The following is a 13626-nucleotide window of genomic DNA, read 5'->3' as shown; positions in this document are numbered from 1 at the left end:
ATCAGCTAAGGTAACAACATAAGGGAAAATAAGTCCCAATTATACATGTGAATTTCAAAATCATTGCTCCTCCATATCCATTACAAAAAATTCATAGAGGTCATGTAAATCAAAAGTACTAATAGAGCGGGGCACGGTGGTGCATACCTATAATCCCAGTGGCCTGGGAGACAGAGGCATGAAGATGGCAAGTGCAAGGCCACCCTCAGCAATGTAACCAGGCTCTAAGCAACTTAGTGAGACCCTATCTCTAAATAAAAAGTTAAAAAAGCTGGGGATGTGGCTCAGAGGTTAAGCACCCCCAGGTTTAATCTCCAGTGTCTCTCTCAGTCAAAAAAAAAAAAAGTATTAAAAGAAATGTAACTACTTTCTACCCTAAAAGGTAAAATACATGTGAATTTTTCACTCAACTTTTTTTGCTTTATGGGATGACACTATAATATTGGATGCAAACAAACAACACTTATTGTTAGGGTGCTCTCCATGTAACTTGAGATGGGGGAAATCCTTTGTACACTCAGAATAACTAGACATATGATGATATAAAGCTGAATGGTAGGTCTGACAAGATCATTTCCATGTGTTAAGATGGGCTCACTGGGAGTCAATTATTTAAAATGAATCACAGAATGTTCCAGTTCTAGGCAGGGCTCCAGCCTGGAGTTAATACATCAGATTTCTCTAACTGGTAGCTCACAGTTTGCATTTAGTCAAGATACGTGTCGGTGGTTGTGATGAATTTTAGTATACAGGAGGTTATAATAATCATCATCATCACATAGACTAGATACTCTGTATTTCTAATAAAAGACTACTTCTCTACCTTTAAATTATGCTGCCAAAAAAAAAAAACAAACAAACAAACAAAAAAAAAACCCTCCATCTGGACCTGATTAAGCCTCCTTACCACTTTCCAAGAAATACAGAGGACAGGGGAACATATTAAGCAACACAATAAGGATGTAGTCAGCCAAACTCACATGTCTGGAAAACTCTACTGGACACACACAATCTTCAACAAATAAGTTAAAGGGGAGGAATGGGAAAAGAGGAAGAAAACCTACAGAGTCAAAAGAAACTTAAGACAAATCAATCCAACAGCATACCAAGATCATATTTGAATTCTCATTACAACAAAGTAAAAAAAATAAAGCCTTCGTTTTTAGGACAATTGAGGAAAGAGAACAGTCTCTAAATTTTGAGAGCATTAAGAAATGATTATTTCTTGTTTGTTTTGGGTGGGCATGAAATGACAGTAATGTGATTTATAGGTGAAATAATATAATATCTGCACTCTCTTCAAAATCACGGCTAGAGGAAGAGTAGTTGAGGACACTGAACAATACAAGTTGAATGATGGGTCCATGAAAGTTTCTTAAACTAATTTCTACTATAGACTATATCTGAATAAAAAATGTTAAAATAAAAATTAAGCCCAAACTAAAAAATACTTAAGAGCTCATAAAAAATAAGTGAATCTCTGGCTTCTCTAAAAACTGGAAATTCTAATACTCCTCAGCACTAGAACTCATTTCAGCTGACTTTTGCCCCATCTGTGTGGGTTCCCTGACTCCAGCCAGCAGGCATTTCAGTTTGCAAACACTAGCATTTCCCTATAAATGCAGAATCATACACAGGCAGACCAGGTCCTGGATATTCACAAAAATAGCTGGTACCAAAAATCCATCTGGATTAGAAAACAGAAAACAGCCTGCAAGGTACTATTAGACGATTATCTGAGGAGAGGGCAATCTGGACTCAAATTCTTTGCTCCTGTTTTATCAGGATTCTGGGAAGTCAGAAACTCATACAGCTAGAGTAGAAAATCATGAGTGACAGAGGCACCTAATGGCAAAGATGGGAGGAGTTGGTGGAGATAAAAGTCAAAGAACCTGATGGCAACAAGAATATGTTGAGGTAGTTATACGGAGCCATGTTCCTTGACTTTAACTCTGAAGAATGTTTCTTTTGCTGGGAGTGTAGCTCTGGGGGAAAGCACACGTTTATTTAATCTTCAGGGGAAAAAAATACTTAATGAACTTTCATGTACTGTCACGAAACACACATGTGCATATATAGTTTGTCTTAAATTAGGGTTCAATGCTTTTCACACATAAAAGTATATCAGCCCAAGAAACAAGATCTATTTTTATGTGGCAATATAAATGTGCTGCATACAGTATAATTTGACACAATATCTAGGTATACCATGATTACATTTGTCAATTAAAATTCTTCAGTAAACAGAAACCATTTATAATATATCTTACTAGTAATTTACATAAAAGTCAAGTTTCTAGGAATGATGCTATACTTTAAATGCTGCAATTTTTTTTCCCCACATGATGTTAATAGGTTTTCTCTAAATATTGTCCTGTGATAGGAACATTCATAGAAAAGGGTCAGTTTCTTGGGTTAAATAAATCAACAGATCCCGAGTTTCTTTTGCATTTATTCTAGGAAAAGAAAACATTTTTTTCTAACAATACAGTGTAATTAATTTTGTGTTGGGTTTTCATATTGTTTCCTTTTAAATACTATTTAAATGCCCATGAAACAGGTACTCCAAGCCTTTCAGAAATATACCTCCAGTTTCCTCCCACATATCTGTAACATACTAGCAGCTGCGATTTCTAGTCAATAATATCTATTTCCCAACCTTGCACTGTGCTGGTCAAACATATTTTTGGAAATGTTTCTTCACATAATTTTTCTGGGAAATGACATTGCATGATATCATCTCTGAGCAACCTCTTTAACAAACTGCTTATGATGATGGTTGGAAAATGATATTTCGATTTTTGTTATGAAATCATTATCCATTCCATCACTCAAATTCATGATTTTCCTATTACTGATAAAAATACAAAGTTTTTATTTCCACAATAAAATGGTTATTTCAATACTATTGTTAGATTTAAAAAAAACTACCAATTAAAAGAAGAATATACTTTTTTTGGAAATGCATAGGTAGCATAAATTTGTATATATGCTAATAGAAGTAAATATATATGTACAAATATTTACGTAAACCGACATAATATAGGCAAATTGCTTATTTTGCTTAGATTTTTTTATTTCTGCCATTTTTTCCTCACATAAAATACCCTACCACACAAGATCTTTGTTATCAGTGGCTTTATATAATATACAACACAATATAATTTATGAAAACACTATTCTTTGACAACTATAAATTATTTTTTTAAACACTGAGTCAACATTAAACCAAAAAAGGCTATCTGTTTAAGAACTGAGTAACAAATAAAAAGGTGATTATCAAAATCAAGCCAAGACCCAAGACTTAAATTTTGCAAATTAATGGATAAAAGAATAGAATAGCATTATTTTCTTCAAATCACTACAAGAAATAAAAAAGGAATTGTAGTTGAATACATGTGTATCAATGATACAAAAAAATTATAACAAGGGGTGAGAAACATTTTTCAAATGTGAAATGTCATGGGGCATAATTTTACATATGGAATTCAGCCTCCAATGGCACAGCAGATGCCAATACAAACAGCACATGACCTGCAGCACTATCCAAAGGATGACACTTGTCTCAGTAAATCCCCAAAGCAATGAGAAGAGCTGCTCTTACCAAGGGGCTGAGTTAAGCACCAAGCTGTTCGATGACAGGACTCAATGAGTCAGAGACTGCTACTTAAAAACGTAAATAAACAAACCAAACTAAAAGAAGGTTTGTATATCTGATTGGTGAACTCATATAACACTAACATGTTGGAGCATGAAGATATTGGACAATAAGTGTGAACAGGATGGAATCAGAGCAGCAAAATCAAAAGTAAAAAGAAACTTGAGAACAGAAGCCCTAGGGGAGACTGCAATGCACAAAGTAAGGAAGACGTATTTTTGAACTGAGACTTCTGTAGGTCTTAATCAAAATATGCAATATTAGTAATCAGAAGAGAAAATGCAGCCTATCTGGAGCTGTAAAATAAATATCTTAACTTTCTTTAATGACTCTATAAACTTCCACCAGGGTATTACTATCTAAGTTGGTAATGCACATACATTTAAAAATGGCCATGGATTAACTGCCCATCTTGCAACTGTATAGTAACTGAATTCTTTTGTAGTAGCTGTTATGAAAATTTAGTAAGAAAGGTACTTCCACAGAGTCTTCTGAGGCCCCACCGATGACTATTGAATTTGAAAAGTTATTTGAGCTTACTTTTTCTGATAAAAAGCTTATATTGCTGCAATCGAGACTTTGAAATCGTTAACTATATCTTCAATAAAGGAGATTTTGCTCCTTCTTTTCCCAGTGGCAAGTACGATATATTTTTCTCAATTAAAAAAAAAGTGATGTGGTAAAACTACAAACAAGTTCAAAGAACTGTGTCACAAAGTCCTTTTTATTTTGAGACTAGAAAAGCTGCAACAACCTTGGAAAAACAAAACAAGAATAATACTTATACAATATTACAGGTTTACACCAGTTTTGCACATGTAATTCACTTTCACATCATCTTTCTGAGGTTGGTGTCAACATTATCTTCATATTAAATATATGAATACAAAGCCAAAGAAGTTCCAATGGCTTACCTATGCACATCCCCTCAGTAAGGCCAGACCATTAAACCCACATTCCAAGCTATGTCCACTTTGCACCACACTGCCCCCCATCCAGGAAGGTCCAAGGAAGCTAAACCCAAAAGCTGGAAGTGTTCAGATTCTTCTCTAGTTTTTTTCCTGTTGTTGTTCTTTTTTTTTTTTCCATCTTTTTTAGATATACATAAAAATTTAGAAAGTATTTTGATGTATTTCTTCTCTATTTTGAGAAAGGGAAACTTTAAATGGAAAGTTCTATATGGATTGTGGAATAGGCAGGGTGAAAAGAAAAAATTTGGACTATTAAGGTTTTTATTAGAAGAAAAAGAATTTTAATATACTAACACAGACCATCAGCATGGAGAGGATTTTCTATTTCTCTGGAAAGCAGAGAACTAGACCAAACAATATGTGGTAATGCTTCGGGTTGTCTATGAGGTATCATGTACATTTCCCATGTCACAGATGTAGAGTCCCAAATGTGTCGGGAGAGAGTTCAGATTAGATTCAAAGGCTCTACATGGCAACCACTCATGCTCCTATTCCTTTTGGAGACTATTGTTTCTTTTTTCTACCCAGAAGTTCAAGATGTTCATAGAACACGGTAATAAAAATAAATGATCAAGTGTTCTCAGAATTTACTTTTTGTAAAAGGGATCAAAAAGAAATGAAGGGAAACAAGAGATAGGATGATAAATAAAGGGCAGACGTTTTATAACATTTACATTTTTAAAAAGGATATTGTATGCTCACGAATGAACAGGAAATTAATAAAATAAGCCTTTAGTAAAGCAATAACAATAAACTGTTAAAACATGGAGAAAAAAGGAAACATATGTTAACAATGAATAATGTATAACATTCACATGACTCCTTCACTATACGGTGTTACATTTTTTGGTTTGTTGTTAAATCAAGCATTTTGAAGAACAGTTAAACTGTTTCTACTATCATCTTAACTTCACAAATTATTCAAATCTTTTTGTTTATTCAGATTATATGAAGTTTGGGCAGAAGCTAACTGACTTAAAATCCATAAATTTTGATTTAAACAGGCAGAGATGGTTGCAGTGGAGCTCATCTAAACAATGCAATAGCTAAGCAGATGTGTGCTTTATGACAACATGAAACAACTTGCTCTTATATATACACACTGTGCTAAACTTAAGTTTTAAAGCATTTCTGTGGCTAATAAGATATAACTCAGCACATCCCTGTTTTCTCACCTTTTTTTCTTCCATATTTTATACTGGTGCATTTTATTTATACATAATGGTGGGACTCTTTGTATATATTTGTACATGTACACAATATAAGAATACAGTTTGGCCAATATCATTCCCACAGGGGAATGAATCCAGGGGTACTTTACCACTGGGCCATAACCCTAGTCCTTTTTATTTTTTATTTTGAGACAGGGTCTTCCAAAGTTGCTGAAGCAGGTCTTGAACTCATGATTCTCCTGCTTCAGCTTTCAGAGTCTGGCATTTTAATCATGTACCACCACACCCAGCTATTCCTTCTCACCTTTCTTAATGAGAAAATTATGGCATAGAACTTCTAGGTACCTTGAAGTCAAAATAGCCAATGTGTGCAGCTCCAAACCAGTACTCAAGCCTCATGATAATTAATGGGCCACATTCAGAAACCTGCTTATTTACAATTTGATGGACAGATGTACCATTAAATAATTGGATGGTCTCTGTAATAATTTAGATGATGCTTTCCTCTTCACAGGTCTGTGGTTGGCTGGATTTCTTCCTAAGATAAACCCCCAATGCACCCACTAAATAGGCATAGCAGGAATTCTGGAGAAATCATAGTAAAGAATTCAGACTACATTACGTTATTTGGGTTGTTTTGTCAAACTGAATCAATTCTTGTCAGAGATAAAATAATGTTTGCATTACCTATTTCAAAACCTTTTGGATTTTAAAGTTTAAAAGTGTTCTTGCAAAAAAAGAAAGGGCTTCTTCTGTGATTTGGCCTGAATGTACAGTTTGTATGTATGGTCTATAATAAACAACTGATGTATCCATAGTAAAATGTATATATCTGTATAAAGAAAATACTACATGTTATACAACACAGTCCAATAGATCCGAGAAGACCTTGTAAGATAAAAATTACTTTAAAAAATTTTTACGATGTCTGTTCAGAGCATCATCTACTTTTCTGTCCTCAGAAGCACAACTGAGTCTTCCCAATCACTGTTCTTCAGAGTGCCAGACAGCAATGAATAGCCAGTGGGCCAAAGGCCCAAAATTTTGTTAGGCAAATGCCATTCACCAAACGTTTTTGAAAGCGGGCACTTGATTTACTTGCTCAATCTGGACTCTCCAAGACAGTTCAGTTCTTACGTCCTAACTTACCTCACATGATAATCAGTTGCTGGTCTCAGATCTTTCAGGTTACATTCCAATTCTTCTCCACTACAAAGAAAAATCATTTGTTAGTTAATAATACCAGTTTTAAAAGTAAAACAGGTTTTGGATTAGTGACTCATACTTATGTACAGACAATAAGACAGAACTATTAAATATGAATCCACCAAAAACCAGAAATAAACTTCTTATTGGGTATTACTATTATTATTATTTTTGGACTTAAAAGTTACATTCCTTTTAATGATGCCATCTTTTATCTGGGAAGTGACAAAAAATTAACTTACTAATAAAATTCCAAAAATTTTGTTACTTCTTAAAAGAAATCCACAAGAGTAAATAAGTGAACAAATACATCAACAAGTAAATAACCAATTGTCAAACAAAGGCAGTTCCCAGATTTATCTTGGCAGGAACCTTGATTCCCTCAACTTTGAACCCTTGATGAAATCACAATCTGCATCCCTCACAAACCAACGCACTAAATAGCTATCAGATATAAAATTAGATTGTTTATCTGATCAAAAGGTACAACTGAACCTCAACTTAAAGTATGAGGAAACAACCAATACAAAAACCAGAAATGTTCCATTAAGATTTTTCAATAGGTGTGTGTGGGGTAGGGGTGGGGGTGGGTGCAGATGTGACTTGTTTTGTATTCTTCAAAAATGTGAGTGTTATGGAAGAGTTCCTAATTTACAACGGCTAAGAGGGGACACAACTAAATGCAATGTCTGACCTAGACTGGATCCTGTCCTGAGTAGGAAGAAAAATGCTATAACATTTTTCAAAACAGCAGACATTATTCAGATCAGCTGATGAAAACAGAATATGGACAATCATTAGATAAAAGTACTGTATCAAAACATTTATGAAGCTGATAATGCACTGATTGTAAAAGTATTCTTATTTTGAGGAAATATACTGAAATATTTAGTGATAAAAGACTGTGATACATATAACTTTGGGAGGGGGCAAAAACTACAGATAGCAGAGAAAAAGGGAGAGAGAAGAATTCAAATGGTTAAAGAAAACACGGTAAAAAAAGTTAGTAATAGGCAAATCTGGATAGACTATACTTCATATATCTTGATCTCACTATTTGTGCAATGTTTTGTTTGAAATTCTCCCCCCCCCCAATTTTTTTTTTTAAATTGTAAACAGGAAGTTATATCCACAGCTTGCCGGCAGCTCTGCTGTTTAAACTTGCACTACACCTTTAAATATCCTAGTATTTAAAACACTACTTTAAAATGGAAAAGTTAACATTAATTCAGATTTTCAACCTCTCATACAAAAAACAAACCAACAAAAACTCTAAAAAAATCAGCAAATTTAGGCAATGTCTAAGACTAAATGCCAAGTGTTCTCTCAGACAAAGAAATTCTCATTTCCAACTTTAGAAAGTAGAACTTTTCTTTCTTTTGTTACCTGCCTTGCTCCTCAGGGAACTTGAGGTCCTAGCTCCTGTCACCCAGTGTTCATCCTGCATTTGTACAAACTAGCTAGCCAGGTGTGACGGCACATGCCAACAGTTCCACTATTTGGTAGGCTGAGGCAGGGAGATCACCTGAGCTCATGAGTTTGAGATCAGCCTGGACAATACAATGAGCCCAGTCTCAAAAATATCAAATTAATAAATAAAATCCATTTTTTGGTGAAGTGGGGGAAATGACTCTCTGGAGTTCTTAATCTGATTTTTCAAAACAGAAAAGTCTGGTTGTGAGCCAGAGTGCAGAGTCAGGATTTCACTCAAAGTACAGAGGGACTCACTAGAGTTTTTTTTTTTTTTTGCAGGGTAGTGATATGGATTGACATGTTTCTGCGAAGTGGATGCTGGGAGAACCAGGGGATACTGCAGGAGCCCAGCAAGGACAGAGCAGAACAGGAAGCCAGAGGAGGCTCCTTATCTCTTCCCCTTTTTTTGTTCAGAAGACCCACTGAGGCAGCAAGTTGTGAAACAGGAAGTAGGAGGGGGAGATACATAGTCTGTGGCACTCACAGGGAAGGAAAATGAGAGACAAAACAAACACCTCTGGCAGAGAAAGAACTGCAGTGTGTGTGACCACATTCCCCTGGCATGGGCAGGCCTTCTGGGGCCACTTGCAGGGAGGTCGAACAAGTAGTGAAGACAAAACTGACTTGCTGATTTCCTGCTCTGCACAAGTGAGCTGTGCCAAGCAAGTACAAAGGGGAAAGAACTTAACCCTAACATTTTTATCACGTTTGAACATGGCTATAAATCGTCTGAACTGTTAATTACATGGAAATCCACAAGGCAGAAGGGGCCAAGTTCTTATTCTGTGAGCTCATGTTCTGACCATTTAAGAAAGCCTTGGAATGATCTGTTTTAAGTACAGTCTGGAAAACTACCATGGCGAGTGAGATGGAAGCAAATGATACTACAGATCTTTTTAAAACAGGACTAGAAAAAAGCTTGGGTCTAAAAAGTTAAGAGATGATCAGATGATTGTTTAAAGTGAATGTAGACACTAAAAGACATAGTCACTGTTTGGCCTGATAAATAATAGTGGAAATTTTTCATTAATACCATACTGATAGCTAACATAACCAAGTGATCTATTTCACCAATACCAAGTAGCTCTATACCACTCAGTTCTGATAAATAATTACTTGAACAAAATTAATTCTTGAGATAATAACTAATTCTTAAAATGAACTATTTAAAGGAAAACTTGCAAAGCCTATACATTTTCCCTTTGTTTTCTATTTTCTTTAACAACACTAATATTGCAATTTTGCAGCAAAGAAAAACATGGAAACATACACTACCTGTAAATTATCTTGTATTTTCCATCTCGTCCCTTGTCTGATAAGGCAACCTCATAACTGTAGGGGAAGGAAAGACCACTGTGGGGTCCACATGAAAGTCCAACAGGGGGAGCCCAGGACAACACAACAGCTCTTGCCTGAATATTGGAAACCTGAGGAGAAAAACATGGGACAGAGCATTTAAATCCATTTCACTTAGATCAGACTCTTATTTCCCCTGGAAATTACTAGTCGTATAATTATAAGTAGTGAAACAAAACTGGCTAAGAGTTAACCCAAGGTAAACAATTATAATGAAAGAAATCCTATATGGTGTTCTTGTGTTGAAGTCTTGAGACCAAACCACAGCTGCTGCAACATCTGTCCTTATGACGTGAACTTTTATCCAAGAGCAGCGAGCCTTCCAGAAAACAAAATGATCAGTCATACCCAAGGATTTCTGTCCAGATGAAAGATGAATGGGAGATTTCAATGCTCTACATGTAGGCCACTGCCTGATGTGCAAAGAGCGGAAGCCTTCAAGCCTCACTTGGTATCGAGTCCTCCTTTAAAGCTAACACCTTTCATACCATTCCCTTTGAAGTCCTGTGATTCCCAGGAGAACCCAATGTGAGTCGGGAACTAGAACTAAGGACTAGGATTAGGCCAATATGGGACAGAAAATGTCCATGGAAGTAAAGATTTCCCCTCTCAGAGCTCTGCTTTTAACTCTTTGATTTAGTCTCTGCTTAAGACTTCATTTGAACACATGACTAAGACATCAAATATCCTAACTTTTCACCCTTACTTAGCACTACTCTGAGGCATGTTTGACATTGTCTCCCTGGGTTATACTCAGAAAAGTCCTCAGGTCCCTTCAGTGGGAACCTGTTAAATGAACAGACCCTGTATTGCCTGCCTTCCCTTCCCTGTCCACTGACGTTCTGGGTCCCCTACCCAAGTAAAGTATTACTACTCAAATCATTATTTATTTATCTATTTATTTAGTTATAGCACTAGGGATTGGACACAGGGGTGCTCTACTACTGAGCTACACCCAAGTCCTTTTTCTTTATTTTGAGATACGGTGTCACTAAGTAGGCTGGTTTGAAACTTGTGACTCTCCTGCCTCAAACTCCCAAAACACTGGATTACAGGTATGAGCCACTGCAACCAGCTCTCAAAACTTCATCTCAGAGGTTCTTTTTAATAAACCCAATCTAAACTACCCTTAGAATAAGGGTAGTCTAATCCCTTAGAATAAATCTAACAACAGAAATTTAACGTTTTAATTTTGTAAAGGTTGTTTATTGCTAGCTGGACATTGGTCTGGATAACACATTAGAAACAAATAAGAAAAGGGGATGGTCATCATGAAAATCAAGGGACATCAGTAGAGGGGGAAGAAGGAAGGGAAGGAAAGAAAATACTGGGGAATGATACTGGCCAAGTTATATTGTTATATCATGTGCATGTACGAATATGTAACAACATTGTGTACAACTACAATGCAACAATAAAAAATATGGAAAAAATAAAAAATAAAAATAAATATGACATACTAATGTTTAATGTTCACAAAGACTTTATAGCTATAGATTATTTAGTTAATATATGCAAATGTGTAACCTATTCAGTCACTGATTTTATCTTCCATTTGTGTTACTGATTTATATAAGGAATATGAAAATATAACAAAATAATTTGAATACACAAATAATAAATACGGAAAACAAATACTGAGTATCCTTTTTTAGTCTGTCATTTATTCTACTTTTAGCAGAGATTATTTCACACCATTCTGTTCTATGTAGGTAGAACATTGTGATATATTTAGTTAATTATTAGTGAGACTCCTCCACATCCTTTCAGACCCTAGCTGGGCCTAATATGTCCAAGTAGCCTTCTCTCACTCATCCTCACTCCTGTGCTCCACAGAGCCTCGTGGATATACTGTCATTGCTGATCCTGTTTATGTTGTTTGTCTACCCCACCCCACCCCACCCACTACACAGAGGGACTTCCGAAGGGCACAGCCTAAATCATAGTCAAATAGAAAATAAAGCAAAGGGAATATGACAGCCTAGTGGCTCCTCTCACTGTGCCTCTCCACTCCCCTCAGGACCTTGTCACTTAGCTGTGGACTTTCCTACTTTCTTGGTTTTAACTAACTTCCAGTCCCAGTTCCACGCTGCCTTTGTTTATTCATCTAATTACCACGTCACTCTGTGAGGGGCTATGGACATAAGAATGATTAAGATATCATTTTTGTCCTCACGTAGTGCCAACCAGGTGAGGAGAAATGGTGTGTGAGGGACTCAGGATGGATGCACACTGTAGAGGCAGCCTGAGCACTGAGACTGGTTCAGGAAAGGGCTCTGAGCTGCCCTTCCAGAGCCCATGGTCAGAGCAAATCACTGCTGCCTTTGTGTCCCAGCCACATTTCCCTAGTACTTCTGTTTGGTGTTTATTTCATAATACTGAGATGACCTGATTTTTTTTTTTTAAGTGTTTCCTTCACGGGATTTGAAGACAGAATTCCTTCTGTACACCAGTGTATTTGCTGATTCCTTTACATGTGTTGATGAGCAATCCTGAAGGTACTGGGTATCATATTTGATTTGTAACTTAAAGGGAGATATTTTGCTGTGAAAAGAGTTCAGTTTATAGAGGCTGATTAGGTTCTATGAAATAGTCACTAAGGTGACAAATGGCTGCTTTGCACCATTCCCAGAACACAGCATGTAGTGACACTGATTCTATGAATGGCAGTATGAAGTCCCAGTGTATCTCAAAATAGCTCGGTCAGATGCTAGCGTTCTAGATACTGAACAAATATCCATAAATTCAAAGCCTTTTATACTTTACCTTTTGTGATAGTTATCACAAATCTACTTTTTTTTTCTTGAAAACTTGCTTATCATTCAAAAAAACAGAGATGTAAAACATTTCCTAAACTGTAAGCAAGGCTTCAGAAGGCAGATTGCTATGTGATCATGGTACTTGTGGTCATGCAACCTTCCCATACCAGCCTATCAGACATGTGCTTTGGGAACTCAGCATTATTCTTCAAAGAAAAGTAGTTTCTGTTAATTTCTTTCTTGAATTAAGCTGACTAACACCCATATTACGACCACCTCTGGGGCCAACCCCTGTCCATAATCCTGTTCCCTCCCTTCCATGACTCCTGCCTGACTTCCAGTCTCCCTTTTTTAGGTACTGGAATCCTAAGAGAAAGAGCTCTTGGCCTTAGTTAAAACTTGGAACTCACTACCATTTCAAGGCTGATTCCAGGAAATCACAGTGTGTCTTTCAAGAGATTGTCACGTAGGGGTGAATCTCCAGCAGCTGATGTGTTTACTCCAAGTGTCCTGGGAGGTGACACCTTGGTAAGAGCTCTGGAACTCTAGGAACTCCTTTAGGTTCAAGCCTAATCAGGGCAGGGGCACTCATTCAGGAATTTCACATTCCAAGTTTCTCTGTGCTCAAAGTTTCTTGCCAGCGTGACCAGTGAAGTGAGCAAGGGTATACTAGTTGGATCATCACAATGATCATCATGGCTGTTGATTCCTCCTCTGAAAGTGTTCAGCAGCATAAAACTAACTGGCTTGCTGATGTTTAATTAATGTGCCATAACTGGAAATTGAACTCCCTTTAATGATGATAAGTGTAGATCTCTAGTTATGAAATTATTGGATAAGATGCAATCTGATATTGTTTCTGTACTAGAGACATAAAGGGTCTGTTATGTAGTATACTAGTGTAAGTCTGCATATGAAATGTTTAAATTAAGCTGATTTTAAGTACAAATTATCTATTTCTTTTAAAAAAATTTTTTTAGTTGTAGTTGGACACAATACCTTTATTTTATTTATTTTTATGTGGTGCCTTG

General features: G+C 36.2%; 1 protein-coding gene across 3 annotated transcripts in view; it reads right to left on the bottom strand.

Moving 5' to 3' along the window:
* Window positions 1–13626, bottom strand: part of FNDC3B (fibronectin type III domain containing 3B) — a 325384-nt gene that overhangs the window by 85538 nt on the left and 226220 nt on the right. For all 3 annotated transcript variants that reach the window (XM_081302600.1, XM_081302599.1, XM_081302601.1), the window contains exons 8-9: window positions 9756–9907; window positions 6951–7010 (exon numbers count right to left, since the gene is read on the bottom strand). In XM_081302600.1, the coding sequence (XP_081158726.1) occupies window positions 6951–7010; window positions 9756–9907 (212 nt within the window). The remainder of the gene's footprint in view (window positions 1–6950; window positions 7011–9755; window positions 9908–13626) is intronic.

This window comes from Spermophilus citellus (assembly GCF_964194105.1).
Source record: "Spermophilus citellus genome assembly, chromosome: 7".
Taxonomy (NCBI): domain Eukaryota; kingdom Metazoa; phylum Chordata; class Mammalia; order Rodentia; family Sciuridae; genus Spermophilus; species Spermophilus citellus.
The sequence above is the reverse complement of the archived record's forward strand: the minus strand, read 5'-3'. Positions and strand labels throughout refer to the sequence as shown.